Source organism: Erithacus rubecula (assembly GCF_903797595.1).
Source record: "Erithacus rubecula genome assembly, chromosome: 8".
In the NCBI taxonomy this organism is placed as follows: Eukaryota; Metazoa; Chordata; class Aves; order Passeriformes; family Muscicapidae; genus Erithacus; species Erithacus rubecula.
In genome coordinates, this window is record NC_136659.1 from 33,588,958 (window position 1) to 33,610,351 (window position 21,394).

Below are 21,394 nucleotides of genomic sequence, written 5' to 3' on the forward strand. Positions count from 1 at the left end.
CTTCCCTTGATTTTAATTATACTTAATCTAAAGCTAAGCTCACAAATCTAGCAAACTTAAGGGCTGCTTTTAAGTGAATTTTCTCGCCTGTCAGAGTTCCTCAAGCTTTCTGTGCTACAGTCAGGAGTTTATTTCCAGCCCAGGCACAGAGTTGGGGCATTTCTCTGCCAGCACAGTGACTGCTGGGCTCCTGAGCTCAGGCACCACCTTGCTCCACTCCAGCCTGGGCACCACAGCATTCTTCTCAGAACACTGCAGTCCTTTTCTCATCAGCCATAGCCAGAGGCAGCAATAAGGGTGAAGGATATCTATCATGAAAAGTCCAGTGTCAATGTGTTCCCCCAATTTATTTACTGACCTTCAATGCAACAGCCATACTCCTGACCCTCGTGAGATGAAGCCTAAGGGGAAATGGCACTGAGCACCAATTCCATATCCTGTTGTTCTGTGGTCTAAATTAAGTGCTAATTAATTACCACTGGCATCTTTGGCATTGCCTGTCAAATTGGATTTAGGATATCCTTTCGCTGTTTAAACAAATAGCCCTACATCTAAAGCTAAAATCCCAAGTGTCAGCATTTTCCATACTTTTAAATTTTTATTTTAAAATCCAGTGAACATGTTCATGGATTTTGCAGGTAGAATTTGAATAAAAGAAACAGGAATTGATATTGTCAATTTTGATTAATAGTCCCTCATTAATAAACATCCTGTTATTCAGTTTCCACCTGCAGTTGCTGATGTTGCCTGGAATCAATTAACTCATATAATTTGATTTATTTTACAAAGACATTTTTGGATGTGCTGTGCTGATGATAAAGGTTCTATATTTACAATTCGTGATTTCAGCGAGATTGTTACTAACTGCTTTTTATTTTTAATGTTACAAGAATGTAGCTTCAGGCATTCTTGAACAAAAATATTTAAGCAATTTAAAAAGTTAAAGCTTTATTTTTTTAAAACTATCTGTTGCCTTCTGAACCACACAGGCCACAAAAGCATACAAATCCAGGACCTATGACAGGTTGGTCTTTACAATAAGATAATTATTTCTGGAGGGAAAAAAAATAAATCAGAAGTAGAATTAAAAATAAATTTTAAAAAAAATCAAGCACAGCAGAAGTCACACCACCAGCCAAAAATACATTTTAGGCATTAAGGTGGTATACTTCTGTCTGAACATATATTATTCTATGTAGTCCCACACTGCCTTTATCACTCTGCTATCCAAACACCTCTAAGAAGTGCATCAGCATCTGCCCAACATCTGTCACGGGGGTTTTGCTCTCTTCCATCCCCTCCCCAAAGAGAGACTCGTGCTCACAGTGCCTGTGTGGCTTGGGAGCAGAGGTTTGCTCTTGTTTGAGATAAATTTGCTGCTAGAGGGCTCCTAAAAAAGGCAAAAATGACAGAGCTGCAGTGCACAGAGGAGTCAGGATGCTCCTTGAGGAAGTTCATGGCCTTCAGCTGACTCCTACCAAAAGGCTGTGCCCAAACAGGCAAACTGCAGGCACAGCAGCAAACACAGACTAGCCAGATCTGTCCTCTTGAGAGCACCAGTCAGAACCAGTTTGCATTCACACACAAAAAATTAAAGCCCAAGCCACACTGGGAGTGCTGGCTGTCAGTAAATGAAAGAACCCTGCAGGTCACCCAGTTGGATCAGTTTTTCAAAAGAGAGACCTGGAATTTTTGTAATAGGGAAGATTTTGTGGAAAGATATTGAATCCAACTCTTTGACACAATTTGATTTGGGGGAGTGAGACCTGATCCTTTGCCCAAGCCAAGGTCTTTGGTGGAGCCACAATGTGGTAATAATTTCCTGCCCTTGCTGTCTGTGCACCAGCATGCCCCTCCTGCCTTTGGAGATTCTGTGGCTCAGAAGATGTCCAGAAAAACAAACAATCCAAGGCTGAGGTGCAGATAAACAGTTTCCCCCCTCACATCTCCTCAGTGGAGCAGGAGCACCTCCCCTTGTGCAGAGCAAGCAGGACTTCTCCAAAGCACTTTCCTGAATGAAGCCCCTCTAGAGGCTGCAGTATCTTTAGATGCCTAAATATGTTTTTACATGCTCAGGCACCCAGAAGATGAAGTCTTTCTGCACAAGACAGGCATTCTGTGAGGTGTGTGCAAAGGCAAGAGCCCACATGCTCTTCTGCAGAATCGTCATGCAGGAAGCGAAGTTCACCCAGCGCTGAGCAGACTTTATTTTTAACAGTTCTCCTATTAAACCAGGCTAAGCCAGAATAAATGCCTTTCTTCAGCTTTTCACAGTCTATTCAGCCAACTGTGAAGCAATGTTGGGAGTTAGTTTAGTTATTATTCTCACTTAGGCCAGGCTCCAAGGCAGTTCATCCAGGGAAGAGCTCGTGCTGTGAGATATGTGGGGATCCCCTGAGGAAGCCCAATCTCCACCAGGTCCCTGTCAGCTGTCCAGCTCCTATATATAGCCACCCAATGGTCACACTTAGAGCCTAGTCTGTGGAGGAAGACAGCATCGAGTGCTCAGTTCTTGTATCCCAGAGCAACTGAAGAGAAGGGATTTTTTCCCAAAGAGCTGTAACACGAACCCACAGCTGCAAAGCACAGGAAGCCTATGGAGTTTCTGTAGGCCAGGAGCCATGGAGGCTATTTTCAGCAAAAGCAAGCTCTTAAGTATGTCTGAACTATTTCTGACCCCTCTTGTAACATATCCTACGCCATGACCTGGTTTCTCTATTACCAGCCTAGCTATTGTTTCAAATTCTACCTATGGAACAAACAAGGATTTAAAATGCCTTCATGTTTTACACAGCTAGATGCAAGTAGCTTAAAACTGTATTAGTGCACTGTGACCCCTGAATTGTTCTTATTTGTTGCAGAGGAAACCACATGGCACATTTGGAAATTTGTAATGTTTTGGAGCTGCTCTATAAGCAGAAGCCTCTGGTCTCAGTTCCATACACACCAATCTCCCTGTTCCATCACAGTGAGCAGATCTCACCAGCTGAGGACTCCACTGATGGTGTTTGCATCTGCTTGGTCTCATCAGCTGGTCAATGCCACTGTAATGCACTTCAGTGAATCACCTATACAGCCAGGACATAGATAATAATGAGGTTTAGTCTGCTTTCATAAAATATCAAGAATCTGAACTTAATGATAAATTTGAAATTTATCAATGTAGTAGTGCAAGGAGTTGAACAGTTTACAGAAATAGAGTCTGTGCCATTAGGGGCTCCCTTACCACCAGTTGCCTCCATAAGTTTCCCAGGTGGAGTTGAGCAATGCACAGGTCCTGCACTTCTTCCCCCTCTGTGTGTATTTTGGATTCTCTCCTCAGCTGGTGTGTCCAGCTGGGTATGGATATCTGCAAGATTTTGATCAGTTATAGGACCCCTATTGTTGTTTGTACTTGAAAAGGACTCTCAAAATTGCAGTTCACTCATCTTTTTAGTACCAAAATCCACTCAAGTTCTTCCCAAAAAACAACAACTGCAGCTGAACTGGAATAAATTGACGACAGAAAAGGATGTGGCTGTGATATGCTGTGTCTCAGGAAAGTGTGTAACAGGTCTTAAATGAAAAGGAAATATGCTGAGAAAAAACCTGATAGTTTAGGTTATCTGTGCATCATGTTGTAGCTGTGGTTCCTTCCCTAACACTGAAAAACCTAGCTGCAAAAGCCCTGTGAAAATGTGCTTATACACACACAGACATTATCACTTCCTAGGATGGTACGTTTTATTATCAGGTTATTTTCCAGTACATTTGGCACAGTTAAGGTAAGTATATTAACTTTACTTCCAAATAAAGAAAACAAAGTTGTACTGAATGTCTCAGCCACTGTCAATGAGTTAAGAACTGACAGGAGGTCCAAGTAATCAACCCTGTCTACAGCACTGAGCTTTCCCCTGGGACACCTCCTCTGATCATACAATGTATCTGACTGGCATGGATGTAGAATTGCTTTCAATAAAGATTTTATTTCAAGGTTGGATGATTCCTTCCCAAATGTCTTGTCACTAAAGCAAAGTATGTAATACCTGTTATTTTTTAACTCCTGTGAACCAGCATTTGGGAAGGAGAGGAGCGTAAAATGTTGAGCTGGAAGCTGCTCATCATAAGAGACAAATTTAACAAATTGATTGGGAGCTCTGCAATACCAGAAGTCAGAAAGCTGCTGCATAAAAACTGGCCTGTACCAGTGCAGTGAAGAGGCCTGTTAACAGAATTATTGCTGGGGAAAGCTGAAGGCAGCTGAGCCCTTCCCAGGGCCAAGTCCTTAAGCTAAACATTACATTTGCATATGCCTGAAAATAGATAGGAAAGAGATATTGGCTAATTTGAGGATAATTATTGGCAAAGTGAATCAATGGGAGGCACACACTTTGACCTATTAAGACAGTTCACAGGAACTTACATTTCAAATCAGTCCTGTCATCCATCAGAATGTGCAACTCTGGCTATAACAGTGGTTGCCAACACAGCTCAGCAAAGGTAAAAATCCCACCCAAATGGGCTGTCATGGAATATCCCACTCAGAGAGGAGCTGTGTCCTCATTCCATAAGGTTATTTCCTATACCAAGAGGAGAGATGACACAAATACAGCATTTTAAATCCTTTTGGAGGAGTTTCATTTATTTTTATTTATCTTTAATCTCTCTTGACCTCTGTGTTGCTCTTGGTTTCTGTCTCTAGCGGCAGAGACTTCCCTAGTGAGCACAAATATCAAAACCTACTTTTATCCCTCAGTCCTTCATTGAATTCAGGGGACACATTTCCTACACCTTCCATTCTAGTCCATAACCTCATGCCAAGTGACCCCTTCTTAGTCTTCTGACCCCCTCATTTTGTAATGTGTTGTCCTTTAGTCACAGTCTATATTACCAGTTCATGGAAGAATAACAGGATTGTCCTATTGAAAAGTGACCCTTGAATATAATTTAAAAGTGTGAAAGACCAGGCATGGCTAAAACCAGTTCTGCTCAGGGTAGAAATGCCTCTGACATTGAGCAAAATTAAATCCTCGTTGGCTGGAAAAGGATAAGAAAGCAAAAGTGAGCAGTTCTCAAAGCAGCTGGCTCTACCCTCCAACACTCTGAGCCTACATAAAACAGTGTCCTTTCCAATGGGATTTTCCTCCCTAAATACACAGAATTCCCTCTTTTTTTATGTGCAGTAGGAATATTAAGCTGCTGAGGAGTCAGAGTCACTGTAGAAACCCCTTCTCCTCCTCAGCAGTTACTACAAAGTAAAAATGGATGAAGAACATTTCCTAACACCAACTGTGTTTGGAGCAATAATCCAGTGTGCTTTCCAAACGTCCAAATTAATAATGATTTTATTTAGAGAGTTTGAAAAGTGTAGGTTTAATGGAACTAGAGAGCCAACTCACCATACAATGACCCTCTTAGCTGTAGACTTGCCCTGCTCTCCATCACACGTTTTCCAGCTTGCAGTTGCCTTGGCAACAGCCAAAGCATAAATTCCAAGTATTTTTCCTTATATATCTGCCATTGACACTACAGCCCTCCTATCAGACACTTCTGCTGTTTTAATTCATCATTAATTTCATTACTATTAATAATGAGAACTGTGTTTTCTGCATTGCTTTGTGATTTCAAGGACTAAAGACATTCTGGAAACTTGGTTATTTTGGAGAAAAAAAAAAAATCTTGTGCAGCATAGCACCCAACAATTTCTTGATATGATTCCAACATCTGTGGCACCGGATTATAGATTGTTTCTAAAATAACCTTAAATTGATGGATCATTGCTCCTTTCATTTGGGCTTGACAAAAAGTACCTCTGGCATTTCCCTTCACTCTTTATGTTGAAAATGGTGTGTCACTCTTTCTGCTCTTTTTCTTGCCAAAAAAAAGAATTCTTGCCTGGTTTTTTCAATATTTTTTTTTTAATAACTCAATTTCACCTAGTAGCTATAGTAATAACATTAATGTGCATATTTTATTTTGATTTGCTTTAACTTCTTCTTTTGTGGAGAAATGATAAAAATATCAGTTATAGAATTTCTTTGGTAAATATTTGTAATCCAGAAAGACGTAAAGTCCAAAGCTTATAATTATTCTATTCATGGTGAACTGAATTCCTTCCTTCTAATTCTTCAGTAGCTGTGTTTTACCACATATTATTTAACTATTTCAACTTTCCATGTTTCATGGTTTGTTTGTTGGGTTTGGTTTTTTTGTTTTTTTTTTTTTTTTGGAGGGGGGGGTTGGGGTTTTTTGGATGTTTTTTGTTATTATGGTGAAAACAAGTGAAACTGCATGAATATGTCAAGGATTTTCAAGATAATTTCTCAATACAGTAGTTCTTATTCTAGCATTAAGCTCAGGGAACCCAAATTTACACAAATATTCTTGATGCCATGTTACATATTGATGAATTATCAGTTCCTCTCCATCACCAGCACACACCACACACAGCCTCCATTGCCTCATGCCATGCCCCCACCTCCTCATTGCTGGGAAATGTTATCATGCCTGGACTTTGCCAGGATATCATGAGAAGGATGGAATCTCCTGGATTAACCAGAGAAATTATTCTCCTTCAGAAAGATGGCAAGCAAAAGCAGAGGGGTTGGCCATGCATCTTCCATTTTCCATCAGGAGCATGGGATCTCAACATCTTGCTCCACATTTTACAGACAAAGGAAGGCAATCCCTCCATCCCTTCAGTAAACTGAGCTCTGTTGCCACATTTCTTCACCCTGATTCTGCTCATCCATACTCCACTGCCTCCTTCTCCCTGCAAGGGGCTTCTCCTCCAGCTCCATCAGTGCTGTCCATTATCAATCCCCCCTTGTCTCAAAGCCATGGCTGATGCTGCTGAATTGATTATTTCTAAGGTTACCCAAGACAAAGCTGCTGAATTCCCCCCTACAGTGAACATTCATCTCCTGCTGATGTCACCTCCAAACACTTTATGATTTTTCCAACTTTTACCACATAACAAGCTCAACAGAAACCAAATCTCTCTTCCTGGAGAGAGAGACTTGCTGTACATGCCTCTGCACAAGTGGCATTAAGCAAAACAATCTCGTCACCTCTGTAACATTTTTAATTGTGACAAAGATGTGTGACATCCATCAGAAGCCCACGCAGTCGCCTGGCAACATAACAACTAACTTTTGAGACTTTCTGAACTCCTAAGAGAAGAGATGATATATTAATACTTCCACGAAGGAAAGATAATTAATTTTTTAAAAAATTAATGAAGATGCTATATTTTAAGAAACTAATAGTTAAGCCAATCTGATTAGTGCCATATGGAGAGTGTTTTGTGCAATGGACACCACGGTTACTAGCATGAGGCAGAACTAAGTAATTCTTCCTATTTATATATGGGGAAAAAACCACGAGTGTTGATGCTCCAGGAATGTGGCAAACTATGAGATTGGCACAAATCCACAAGAGATGCTTTTTGCTGTGTGACCCACCCACTAACATGAAAGAAACACTTTTTTAAGTGCCTGGAGCCATTAGGTCTCACAAAATTTCTTTCCTTTATAGTGTGGCTTGCTGTAAGTTCAGCAACAGGTATGGGAAACTGAGACAGCTGTGATGACTTTTAAATGGCTGTCTGGATTTTAAAAAGGTAAATGAGTGACAATGGCAGAGGAGGAGGAAAAGCAGAACTTGGCTTCAACAATTCACTTGGAATACTTAAGTTAAAACTAGCAGGTTAAGGAGGCATCCATAAATTCAAACATTTACATAATAAAGCTGCATTTAGTTGCAATCCTTGGTGGAGCTGTGCAATTTATTTATAAAATATGTATCTTCATTTACTAGTCTTTCCAACCCAGGGATACATAATATATTCTGGAGGGCTGAGGGAAATGGATTTCTACTTAGTCTGTACTCACCACCGCAGAGATTTATGCCAAACTTCCTACCTAAACTCCATCCATTAAACCTGTACTGTTTTTAGACCAGACTTCTCCATCCTTAATGCCCTTTCCACAGGAATATTAAGTCTTAATACAGACACAAGATCAACTTTTAATAATAATAGTCCTTCTCTTGTAATTTTGTGGGTAATAAAGATATCAAAGGTTATAATCCTTGCCATTATTTTCTAAGTCATCTCATTAAGGTATGTGGTCTCTGTGTCTTTCAAGAAACTTTGTGTCAGGATAAAGCATGCAAAAGTCTTTAGTTACATAAATTTCACAATCCATTTCAGACCATACTCACTTTATTGGATTTAAATTAGCAGAAGGAATGTGTTTCATATGAGCTCTATATTAAGGGGCTTTTTCTTTTTAGGTTTTCACAACTCTTTCAGTGCTGGAGACCATGTTAAGGGAAGCAGGGAATCTTCTCCCTGGCACTACAAAAACACTCCTTTCCTTGTTTGTCACACTGGCAGAAATTTCTCTTGCCTCCCTGTTTTCTTTCTTTTTGATGAGTTAACCAAACAAACGCCCCTACCAGGAGAAACAGTTAAAAAAATGCCTCTATGTGCTTCAAGAGCAGCAGTGACTCCTCTGACACCCTTCTTTTTTAACCAGTTCTTTCCTTTTTGTCAACAGGATAGCAGCCAAGGAATCCGTGAATCTTATGTCAACACAAAGCTTAGGAATTGTGTTTGGACCAACACTCCTTAGACCTGAAAAGGAGACAGGGAACATGGCAGTCCACATGCTGTACCAAAATCAGATAGTTGAACTCATGCTGAGTGAGTACAGCAAGATCTTCAGCTCAGAGGAAGACTGACAGACAGGGCCTGTTATTGAAAACGTTCACATCTGTCTTGATGTCTAATATTTTTACATTTCTGTAAACATATTTCTGAAATATTTCTTTTTCTTTCAAGTGACAGATGCCTCATTTTGTGCAAACTTAATGATGATTTTGTGTCTAATTTTCAAACATTGGAATAAAAAATATTGTCAACATTTGCCTATATGTATTCTGCATTAACCCTTTGAGAGTTTCATTATGCTAGCACTCCAAGTGTCACTTTTTCTGCAAGCTGAGCATACAGCATATGGCCCTAGACCATAGAAAATGCTGTTTACCAACATATGCAATGGCACAGAAAGACAGATAATAATTGAGGAGGTTTGTGGAAAACAGATTAAAGTATGTACATTAAAAGCAATGAATTAAAGCAGCGATATGAGATCATTCATAGCTAATCTGTGTATAATTTACCTTTCTCTTTGATATACATTGAAAATTAAATACATGATGAATAATCATTTGTCTACCCCAAAAGCTGGAAAAATTTTGCATTTAATGCTTTTAAACAAATAAAATGTAAAAAAAAACAAAACCCACAAACAAAATGAGAATGTCACTATTTGCATAACAGTGCCTAAAAGAAATTAAAAATGGAATTGGAACTTTGGCATTTTTACTTAAACGCAGTACATGAAATGAAGACATTGCATGACTGCTCATTTTAATGTAACATCCATTTTGATTCTTCATCACACTGTACATCTGCCCGCTTTCCCCAGCTATCTCATGTTCTCTAGCATTTGTATTGTGCTCCTGAGGATGCTTTATTGGTGAACTACATTAAATTCATCTAGAAAGAACTTTAAAAAAAAAGCCTTTTCATATGCCCTTAGGATTACTTGGCTAGACTTGAATCAATTTATGCATTTGATGGTTAGTTTCAGTTGTCATGGATAAACAAAAGGGTAACTGTCTAGAATATATCAAATATTGTTTCATTTTGAAATGTATGTTTCCAGCTATACACATCTCCTACCCTGTTTTGTAAAAGTATTCTGCTGATAAAATGTAGACTTATGTTTGACAGCTTTTTAATCAAGTTCAAAGAGAATAAATAAAACTAATCCAGTGTGGTAAAGAGTCTGTCTGGTTATCGATTTGTTCATAAAATGAAAAATAAACCATGTAAATAAGATGTGTGAAACACAGATCCAGAAGCAAATATTTAAAGCAATTAAAGGCCCCAAAACATAGGATTAATGCATAGGTCTGCTGTGCATGAGAGATATGTCTTCAATATCACCTCAGCAGATCATGGGCTGCTTCAGTTTTCACTCAGCACTGTTGTTCAAAATTCCATGTTATTGAGGAAAGGTCACTCCTTGGAGCAGTCATTTATGGGAACAAATATATAATGAGGCCTGATCGTTAACTAAGACCAGGCTCTTTCATCAGCTACTAACACAGGCAGAAAATAACACCAAAAAACATAAGAACCAGCTCTGACTTGTTTTTTTCTGACTTCTCACTTGTCTAAAAAACAAGCAAAACAGAGGGATAGTGACCAGTAATTAAAATGAAAAACACAAAACCAACCAAAATCTCCCTCGTATCACAAATATCCACCTCAATAACATCTGAGCAAAACTATAAACTCCTGGAAAAACCCAAATTCACTTTATGTTCACAAAAATATTTTTCATGTTAATGTCAAGCCATGAGTACTTAAACAGTGATGTTTTTCAGCATCATCATCTATAGACTCTTTTAATAGCAACAAACCAGGCGCTGTTTATGGCCTGTGGAAATGACTGGAAGAAAGATAGTCAGAAGTTCAGTCTATTCCTTAATAAAGACCATTCACAGGATGGCCCCACGGGTACTCACAATCATGCTATTGAAGTAATTTCTGCTATTACTGGAAATGAAAAGTTCACTTGTTACTTGGAGCCTGTTGCACTCAGAAGAAAAGATTCTTAATTAATTAATTAATCTTCTTTCTTCGGAGCAGGGAGACTCCTCTTGTCTTGTTTTTATAAGACAAGGCTTATGAAATGTACCATATCTCTCTTAAAATCAGCTGGTTTGAAGGGTAAAAGAAAAAAAAAAATCAAGGAAACTTTTGGATACATGAGGCTTTCTTTGGGTTTGAAGGGTTCCTTACATGAACACTGTACAAAGTGCTGACTGCTCTGCTAAATGCTCTGTTAAATTGCAGTCTGGATGTGGGCAGACAATCTGGGGGGACACAAGTGGCTCTCACCAGAGGAGTGTATAAATCCAGGGCTTGTAGCAGATGCCTTTCCTTTCTCATCCCCACAACACAAAGGAATGGCCATGTCTTGCTACCAAGCTGCTTCCTTCCCCAAGAGACCAATTCTTCCTGTCTCTCTTAATACATACATTAATTTAATGGGAGAAATTACTGACTCAACCATTAGTCAAAGAGCCAGTCCTTCAGCCCCTGCCATCAGCAGAAAACAGAAGGATAAAAGAGGGCGAGAGTGGGGAAAAAAAATAAAAATAAATGTTCAATCCTTAACTGCAGCAGGGATTCTTTCTCCTCCTGCTCAGGCAGTTTGCTCTTTATTAACCAAGCACACAGCCCAAGACCCTGACAGACTCATGTTGCTGGACAAACATTTCCAAATCCCAAAAGTGTCCAAGTTTTGAAATTCACACTGCTCTTCCAATTGTTACTTATTAGAATATTCACAGTCACTTGGTAAGAGTTTTGCTCAAACTCAGCTAAATTTTTAGCAAGTCAAAATTAGACTTGCAGAAGACCTTTCTTTTTCAGGAGCCAGCATCAGTTTGAGAAGGGCCACAGATATTTTGAGCAAGGAGCTATTAATGGTAAATGATCAGAAATATGAAGGCTGAGAATGCAGCTGAGCCAAATACGTGCAAGGATCACTGTTTATCTGCATCTCCTCCCTGTGAAGAGCATCTTCTATTCAAACTCATCTGAGAAGCATGAGCACAGAACTGGGATTGATTCAGCAAAAGGAGATATCAGAAATAAACTTCCAATGGAACCAAAACAGGGCATTTCCAGATACAAAGTTTTATCATTAAAATAAAGATAAAACATTGAAAGCTTCAGTGAGAAACATTGCAAATTTTTAACTCAAGAAATTCCACTACAAAGCAGGATTTCTGACCAAATGATGAGACACACTGACTTGCTGAGCTACAGCTAAAAGGGGAGGTAAACTCCCCTGAACAAAATCTTTACTCCTCTTTTTATGTACATATGGATGTTATTTTGTTTTGGTTTTTTTGCAAGCAGCATACATTTTAACAGTTCTTTAATTCTCTGCCAGAACAGTGCAGGTAACACTCAGCCTTTTTTTTTTTTTTTTTGTAAGTACCCCATGCTGCAACAGAGCCTTAGGCTGCAATTCAGCCCAAGGCACTCAAGAAGTTCAGCTAAATCAATTTCCACAAAGGATGCAGACCATGGGCAGAGTTGGGAAGAAAGCTGGGAAGCAAGTTGGGCCCACCATCACCACTGTAATCAGGCAGATTTTACATGGCTAATTCTCAGAAGAGGCTGGCAGGAGAGCCTCAGGGCATGCACATATTATCAGGGCACAGCAGGTTCCCCTGCATGGCATTCCTGCCTGAGAAAGGAAACATGGAACACAGGGAAGCTGAGCACAATCAGAGCCATGGGTCCCAATCACAAGTCCTGGGGTTTGTGGGATGCAGAAATGGAGCCCAGGGCAGTTGTTGTTTTGGGTAGGTGGTGGTGTGGCCTCTGCTCTGGAAAATTAAAGTGGCTTGACCAGTCCATTGCTCAGGCTCCAGCCTGCCCATTGCAGTAAAAAAAGGTAGAAAAAGTCCAATGTTAAGTCAAGCTTTCCCACAGGGGATGTTTCTTTGCAGCCCCAGGCAGTAAATGGTTTTAAATAAATGGCTGAACAGCCTGTATACATTTCTATCTTTATGTAGTTTCTGTCACTTATTATCCATTTTTAATCCTGCTAGGCTCTTTGTCTTAATGGTATCTGATGAATTTCCCAGGTTAATTATGCACCATGTAAGAAAATATTTTACTTGTATCACTTTTAAATTCATTAGCTTTTAGTACCATTGTATAGCACTCTGCTTGCTCTTGATTTATGGGAAAGGCTAAATAGGATCATCTGACTGACCTCTCCTGGCAATTCACTCTCCTATATACCACTAACACATCACCTCTCATTTGTCTCTTAATCAATTTAACCTTCCCTCAAATGGAAGATCTGCCACACCTCTTATAACTTGCTCTGTCTTTCAATGGATGCTCTGTGTATCTATTCTGCCTTTTAGAACAAAGCTCTTAAGCATCCAGTGGGGGAAGGATCCTTAATATTTTCATTATTGAGCTCTTTACAGCTCTTAAAATAATCAAGCTGCTTGTTTGTATCTGATTTCTGCTCTGTACTGAAGAACAGAACTGTCCTTATTGTCTGGACCAGGTTCACAAGGGAATTTAGGGAATTAAATGCTATTTTTGTCTTTACAGAGAACATGCCAGTGCTGCTGGTTTCTCCCTTGTGGCTACTTCACCTTGCAGCTCCCCAAATTTCCATCAGCAGCTTCAGCCACGTAACCCTGGCTATTTGGTACCTGCCTGAACCCCTCATATCTTGGTTCCTGGGCTCTTTGCAGCCTTTTACCCCAGGACACGAGCAGAAACTGCTTCTGCCCTTTGTGGTTGCAAATTTAAAAATGCCAGCTCGGGGACACGGACTTGGAATGTGCTAGAAGGAGGAGCAGGATCCTGCCCAGTAAAGCAGCTCCCTCAGCACAGCTGCATCCTCACCCTCTCGTGGAGAAGCACACGGGTGATGCTGTGCACTCCTGTTTTCCAGCTGGGGACTCACATTTTCACAGCATCACAGCCCCCACAGAGCCCAGGCCACCCAGAGCTGCAGGGACGTGGAGCTGGTGATCACCTTGCTCCCTAAAACACCAAGCTCAGGAACAGCAACACAATAACGCTGGTTATTCCAGATTTATGGCCGGAAAACAAATCAAATTCCCTCCGGTGTTTATGATGTGCTTTACCTCAAATGTGAGAACTGAAAAATGAGGCAACTACCTTAAACAAACACGCCCTAAGATGTAAAATACCAGCACCTTCCTGAGACCTCTGGTACCATTCTTTTTCACACTGTGTCTCTTTGAAGTGCACATAGCCAAAAACATTGGCAGTGCTTTCCCTCTGATGCTGCAGTTTTTGAGAGTATTATGCATATTGCAGATGCGGTTTTCTTGCACTAGATTGAAAAAAAGAAATAATCTTATTAAAAATGTAAAAGGATTTCAGGGTTCTGTGCATACTCAGAGAAAAGAGAGATGTCAACAATAAACATGCCATCTGAACAATACGGAAGGACCTCTGTCCCATGGGCATAATAGATGTTTTATTAATAACTTGCTTTTATATATTTTTCTCATTTCCCAAAACAAAGGGAGGAGGGGGAAAAAATAAAATGAATGGGTTTGAAAATCAAAACATTTCCTTGACTGGACAATTCAACAGCCTCCCTGAAACACAAGAGGATGAATTGAGACCTGGTGCATTTTCTGGTCTGTGTCCTCCTGTCCTGGGTGCATTTCTTTATCAGGACACTGCTGGCATGGGGAAACAGCCCCCCTGGTTCCCCAGAGTTTATCATGGACTGCATCAGCTCCAGCTAATAGATTGAAAAGCTGGGTCTTTTAAGTGGCTTCAGCAGACTCAGCACAAGCTGAAAAAGATGTTACTCATTGTCTGAGGCCACTGGACAGGGTGTAAATAGGAGAGGGAGGACAGGGGCCACTTTTTCCACATTCTGGAAGAAACAGAGAAACTCTGACACAGCAAATTAATATTTTTCCTGATTTAAGTCAGCCTTGTTTTGTCTAGTAGATGCCTCAGAAATGGATAAAAGAAACAAATGAGTCTGTTCCTCTAGGTACCTTTGACATGTTTGTCCAGTCCCTCAGTTTTGGCCCACACCAAGTGATTAGGTCCAGGGAATGGTCACCCTCCAGAGGCATTTTACCCTCTTTGTTTACTCTCTTTGCCATGATATATTTTCCCTCACACAGAGCCTGTGTTTCAGATGATTGAGACCTCTTTGGAAATGCTGTTCTTATATTACAGGCCCTCAGTAGACTTGTTTTTCGTCCCAAATGACTTTCATAAAGCTAGGCAAATATGGCAGGGGGAAAGAGAGACATGGGATGAATTAAGGCAGGGGGAATTGGGACAATATGATCTTTAAGACCCCTTCCAACCCAAACCATCCTATGATTCTATTCTATGAGGGGAAAGAGCACCTAAAGTAATTTTCCTCTTCCATTTTCTGCCAATGTACATGACCTGGTCTATTATAGAACACTTATATTTTGCTTTTTGGATAGCCTACCTGTACAAATAGATGGAAAATATTATGGAAGTAGATGCTGCTAGAGAAATCTGTGATGTTCTTAGAGGCCTAGAAAGAGGAGGGCTCCACCTTGAAAGCAATGCCATTTATCCCTAAGATTATCAGTAGGTACTTGCTAGGAAAACATTGCTTTGGAGCAAGTGGTGAAGAGAGGTGAACCTTGAGATCCAAGGCCAAAGGGTCTGCAGGCTCTTCTCAGACACTAAAAACCTTTCCAGCATGCAGAAATTCTTATTTACTCACATAAGGCTTTAATTGCTTCATATTCCAAATGGTTTCTACACAGATTAAATATTACCCTGTGAAGGCCAAAACCTTTTCTAATTCTTTTCTTACCTATATGGTTGGGGATTCGTTCATAGAAGAATTGTAACATTTGACCCCAAACATGCCCAAGTGCAGAAGGAATCCATCACTTGCATATCAGCTTGGAATGCCTTTTTCTGCCTTATTCAAGTGCACTTTGTAAGGTCACAAGCTGTGCTTCTTGCCTTTCCTATGGACACTCTCCAGTGAAAGAAACCAGGAAAACTCACTGGATAGAAAGGAAAAAGCTGTCTAATTAAGAAGCAAGTGTACATCTGTCTCAGGCCACTTGCCAAGCATAATGTGGTGGGGAGGCAAATCATTGTGCTGCTGGAAACCGCTCCCTTTGGACTGGCTGACTCCAGAAGTGCAGGGGACAGACGCCTCTCAGTCAGGTTCAGGACTTTCTGTGCCCACCTAATGGTGAGGAATTTGTGGGATTTGTCAAAAGTTCATCTGAAAAAAAAAAACACGCCAGAGGTTGCTGAAGTTTAGACAGCTCTGAATGCCACTCTGATTTATTTATTTAAAGCTACACCTTGCATTGCTGTGAAATCAGAGGTACATGTGCACAGTAGCAGATGTGTCTCACAATTATCTCCAGGAACCCGTGGCCAGACTGTGACAAAATGAGCCCAGATGTGGCAGGTGTCACCAGGTGGTGGGAGGAAAAGGAGCATAGGAGACCTCTGTCAAAATGGATAGACAGTTTGGCAGGGAAAAGCTGGATCACTTGGGAAATTTGGAGCATTCCATATTTTCTGATACCCTCCAAAGAGACTCTGCTTATGGAAAGAAGTCTCCTGAAAACCTTAAACTGGAGCTTGATGAAAAAGCCATTCCTCCTCTTGAAGCTCATGCTATGTTGTTACTATAGGCAGAATTCCATCTGTTCTCTACCATGATTTTATTAATTTCACATTATATCCTTCTGAAGTTAATAAGGGAAGAGATGAGAGAGAAAGGGAGGTAGCCAGACACTCCATGAACAAACAAGGGACCCTTCAGCAGCATCCTACCACCACAGATGATGCAGGTGAGTTCAGTGCCATGATCTGAATGAGGGTAACGATTTTGGCAAGTACATAATTTTTCTTGATCCACCTTTTAGAAAAAAACCCAGTCACTGTGGTACTGATTTCCCTTACACAGTCACAATCAGTAAGGTCCTGAGGTGGCTTTTACCATCCTTCTGATCTGAGGAGCATGTGGAGAGACTGATACAGAGCACAGATCACATGTCAAAATCATTTTTAACCCTTTTTCTCTCCTCTTCATCAACCAAACCTACAAATACTTCAAGCACTGTCTCAGGTTAAATATTGGGAAGAAAATTTTCCCTTTGAGGGTGGTGAGGCCCTGGCACAGGTTTCCTGGAGAAGCTGTGGCTGTCCCTAGATTCCTGGTAGTGTCCAAGGCCAGGCTAGACAGGGTTGGGATCACCTGGGCTAGTGGAAGGTGTCCCTGCCTATGGCAAGAGGTTGGAACAAGACAAGTTTTAGATACTTTCCACCCCAAACCATTCTGCGACCCTACAATTCTACGAAATGCACGTGAAAGAGATCCAAGCTCACACAGAAACATCTTTGCTTAACATCCACCCCGTTGATGACTGTAACTTAATTACCGTGCATACTGTACCGGTGACAGTAAATATTAGTGCTGTGTGCTACAGAACAAATACCCCGTGATGAAAAATTCAAACTGTATCGAGCTTTTCATTAGTGCAGTAATGGCTTTCTCACACATTCAGCTCATTTTTAACTCGACCTGCTAGGGGAAGGAAATGACATACTCTCTGTTGAATAAGACAGCGCCGAGATTATATGAAGGTGTGTTTTTATGGGTAAAGAAACGTATGCCACATTAATCTATTTTTATGCCTTGCAGTACGTGCTGATGAGTCATTTGAATGCCAAGTTTCATTAGTAAATTGGGAGTGATATAGGCGGCTCTGTGCTAAAATAAAAATGTATATTTCATTTAAGAATGCAAAAAAAAAATTTCAGCAGGGCTGCAGAGTGTCTTAGAACACTAAGTAGGGTCGTAGGATGTAAGAATTAAATCTTAGAACCCTGTTTGTAAGGGCAATTTTGTGTCCATAAAATGCACATTAGTAATACAATCTGCCCAATATTGTATTGTTCTATCACTTCTCTACGGATCATATTAGTCAGTGTCCTGTTAACATCCATTTTATCATACTGTCATAATATTATATTGAAATGAGATCTGGCACTTTTGGGGTCCTGTGCAAGATGAAAAAATGGGTCTCCAGCAGTCTTCCTCTTAGATATAATTGAAAAAGAGGCAGGCATGAGGGCATGCTGTGATTCACGCTGCCGGAGAGTGATCTGGAATCATTCAGATGATGAGTACATAGAGAATACCGTGCACAGAAAGATGGCAATTTGCTGTACTAATGTTTTGAAAATGAAAATTTCTAGCTGTTTTGCAGAGGAGCTTAGTAGGAAAGGCAGAAGGGAAAAAAAAAATGAAATCTTTTGTAGTTAAGTCGGATTATTTCTGTTGTTTTCGGAAAGGCTGCACAAAGAAAAGTGTTTTCTGGAGTATGGTGTAAAGCGTAAATGAACATTGCTTTATTGACCAAAATAAGTTTAAAACATGGGAAGTGGAAGGAAAACAGCAAATGAAAAAATATCTGTCCCATTCCTTGAGGAGTAGTGTTACAGAGGGATCCAGGAGCACCTTTCAGACTCCTTAAACCAAATCTTGGATCCCCACAGTGGTCACTTAGCCATAGGGATGGACACCCACATACACCCAGTACTTCAATCCCATAAGCCTGTATTTCTGCCATCAAGCCCAATTTCCCACAGCCAAGCTGCCTGACAAGCCCCAGCAGGAATGAAAACAATGCTTCTCCTTCTTTCCAAACAGATTATAACTAATGATATCAATGTCCTATTCCTCTGGTGCTTCCACCGAGCTTTAATACTAACAAATAAATCAAACCAGCACTTCCAACCTTTGTTTAGTATCTATGCTGTCAGTACTGATGCACAGTCATATTAAAATGTTATTTTTATTTTTCCTCTTGTCCTTTGTTTTGACTAGCCTTGTTCTTGATGTCATCATTTGGTATTAAATGAAGAAAATTTAGTACTGAATTACGTCCCTTTCTTCAGGATTTTGTTGTTAAAGACTGCCAAGCTCATGCAGCTGGCCTGTCCCCAAGAGAGTGACCCAGCCACCTGACCCAAGTCCTCTTCAAGGAATTGAACCAATCTCCTGTAAAAATCCAACTCTGTTTTTTGGGACATCTGGGATGCACTCAGAGACCTGCAGAGAAAGCAGGACCACAGGGCTTGGCTCAGCCTTTCAACATCCAGGGGAAAATTTCCTCATCAAATACATGAAAAATAATACATTTTAGTGAATATTCTTTTCAGAAATCACGCTGTACAGTAACAGCTCCTCTATCTGCATGTTGGGGCAGAGAGGATCAATTCCAGTGTTGTTCAGCAGGATTTAAAGCTCCTTTAAAATATGGTACATCCAATTTTTTCCCTCCATTTTATAGTTTAAGTTCCTCTTGCTACCCCTCACCACCCATGCCTTTGTTGGTGACGTTTTAAAATCATCATTCCCTGTTTTGCTTAATGGATCTGGTTTTACCATTGCTATTTAAATTTTTTATAAGTCTCTGTACACTGAAACAGTCGAAGTGTGATCTTCCCAGCAGGAAGGAGGAGACTCCTTTGCTCAGGAGGAACATATGTGCTTTGCAGAGCTCTGAGTGACCCAAAAAAGAGGTGGTTCCTGGGAAAACACTGTAAAGCACCAAGATGGGCAATTTACTACACGTGCAAGTCCAGGTGAACAGGGGATCTTCAAGAAACTCCCATTGAGCCAAAATCAGGACCATTTTTATAGCTTTCAGTTTTGAGGTCACAGTCACCCAGACTGGAAACTCAAAAATGACTTCAAAAAGGCAAATGCTAACTAGATTTCACACTAGATTTCATTTTACTTGGCATTACAGAAAGAATGCAGGTATTAAATAGACTGTTTCCTGTATACAATAAGGTTAATTAGTAGCAAGGGATGGAAATCAGTGTAGACATAACTCTTTTAGACAGGTATCAAAAATAATCCCCTGATCCCCACAGACCCCAGCTGCACTGAAAGAAGAACAATATAAAAGATTCTTTAAAAGAAATTTTTCAAACATTCTCCAGGTGTCCCAGCTATATTTAAATAGGCCCGTGGCCCCATGCCTACACCAACCCTTTCTGCTCTACAGTTCCCTTGCTCCAAGTTAAATGAGCAGAGCACTTGCACAGAATTTTGAGGTGCAACATAAAGGATTTCTGTACAAAGAGACTGGGATTGCAAACCGAGACAGACAGGAGAACAAAAAGAAGAATATATTCTGGACTGAATGGGACTTCCCTAAGCTCCTTATCAATAAGGTTAATAAGGGTCCATGCAATTTACTGATCACTACGATGCAACAACTGGGCTAAAGCTATAAAGAAGCTGCACAGATACCAGCTTTTCCTGCTTCTCATGGCCCACCACATTAAAGTCCCTTTACCCTTCCCCTGTCACCCCACTCAAGAGAATAAACCCCAGTCTGTGTGATTGGCCTTGCTAAAATCCCTGGTCTCCTATTACGCTTCTACCTGCCCTAGTTAAGCAGATTAATAGTTATTTCCTTGAATTTGATCCTCCAGTCCCTTTGTAATTGAAGCAGTAATGCTCAGATATTTCTAAAAATGTATTTCTGAAAAATACATTTCCTTTTTTCTCCGGTTTAATTTTGTTATCCTCAATCATATGCATGATAGAAAAAAAAATCCCAAACTTCTATCTCCTTTATAAAATACATGTCATATCAAAAAGGTGACAAGAGGGGGAAAAGTAATTAGTGAGTTCACAGAGTTCAGTAGAAAAGTTAAAATAGAGTAACACATTACTTTTTATGTTAAGATTTCACAAGACAAATCTTGCCTGTGTTTTAATTGCATGTGACCCTGGCAGTCCCACTCTGAAATGAAGTGCCGTAAAATTAAAGATGACAGATGCTCAAAACAAGTCTTGTGATCTTGATTAAACTACAAAGACCACACTTTTCTCTCTGCTGCAACTCAGATATGATGGGCTGTTTTATTTGGGGAATTGCTTCATTAATGCTTTCTTTGACTAGACATGTTTATTATAAAAAATACTGAATATGGTGATATCTTGCATAGCTAAATAAAGTCTAAAAGTAAAAAAATTAGGAATCTTTAAATAAGCTCAAGACCTAAATGCTTCTTTTAAAGATCATGGGCATCTGTAGAAGGAGGTAGAAAGCATGCCTGCACTGCTCACTACCTATTCTGAAAAGTAAAAAGGTTTTTTTTTCCAACTATGTCTGTAAGAACCAAATTGATTGTTGTGACAGTATTATCTGATGATTATTTCAAGTTAAATTTCCACTGGCCAAAGTAAAATGGGGGAAAGGGGGGGGGGAAAGAGAAAAAAAGTGGAGGGGAAAAAATCCCCAACTATCTCTTCTTCTTCTTCTTCTTCAAAAAAAAAAGTTAATTTTCAGAAGTGTAAAGATGATGACAACAGAATACAACTGGATACGTGCAGGTTTCCCATATAAATTATGTATTTCCAAACCTACCTAGTTATCTACATCTTGTAACTAAAGAACTTGAAGGACTATATGCACCTGTTTAAAACCAGATTTAAATTATAGCTATTACATTTGTAACATATGAATATTCCATATTTTCTAGACCAAGTTATGAGCAGCTCTTGGCTTTCTGCATCAAATTTCAGTTCAAAGAAAAAACTTTGACTAGATGTCAACTAAGTTTAAACAAAATAAGGCAACAAGGGTGTCATTACACACCATTCACAATGATCTCTCAGCCTTCCAGGACCCCTTCCTATTATGCACCTAAACAGACACCAGAGAAATCAGAGAGGATATGTGACCCCAGCAT

At 40.0% G+C, this 21,394-nt stretch overlaps 2 protein-coding genes across 12 annotated transcripts in view; one reads left to right on the forward strand and one right to left on the reverse strand.

The window, feature by feature from the left end:
- The window catches only part of ARHGAP15 (Rho GTPase activating protein 15), a 321,355-nt gene extending 311,523 nt beyond the window's left edge, over nt 1–9,832 (forward strand). For all 3 annotated transcript variants that reach the window (XM_079311046.1, XM_079311047.1, XM_079311045.1), the window contains one exon: nt 8,541–9,832. In XM_079311046.1, the coding sequence (XP_079167172.1) occupies nt 8,541–8,724 (184 nt within the window). In that variant the 3' untranslated portion in view covers nt 8,725–9,832. The remainder of the gene's footprint in view (nt 1–8,540) is intronic.
- The window catches only part of GTDC1 (glycosyltransferase like domain containing 1), a 281,241-nt gene that overhangs the window by 23,812 nt on the left and 236,035 nt on the right, over nt 1–21,394 (reverse strand). The gene's annotated exons all lie outside the window — the stretch shown is intronic.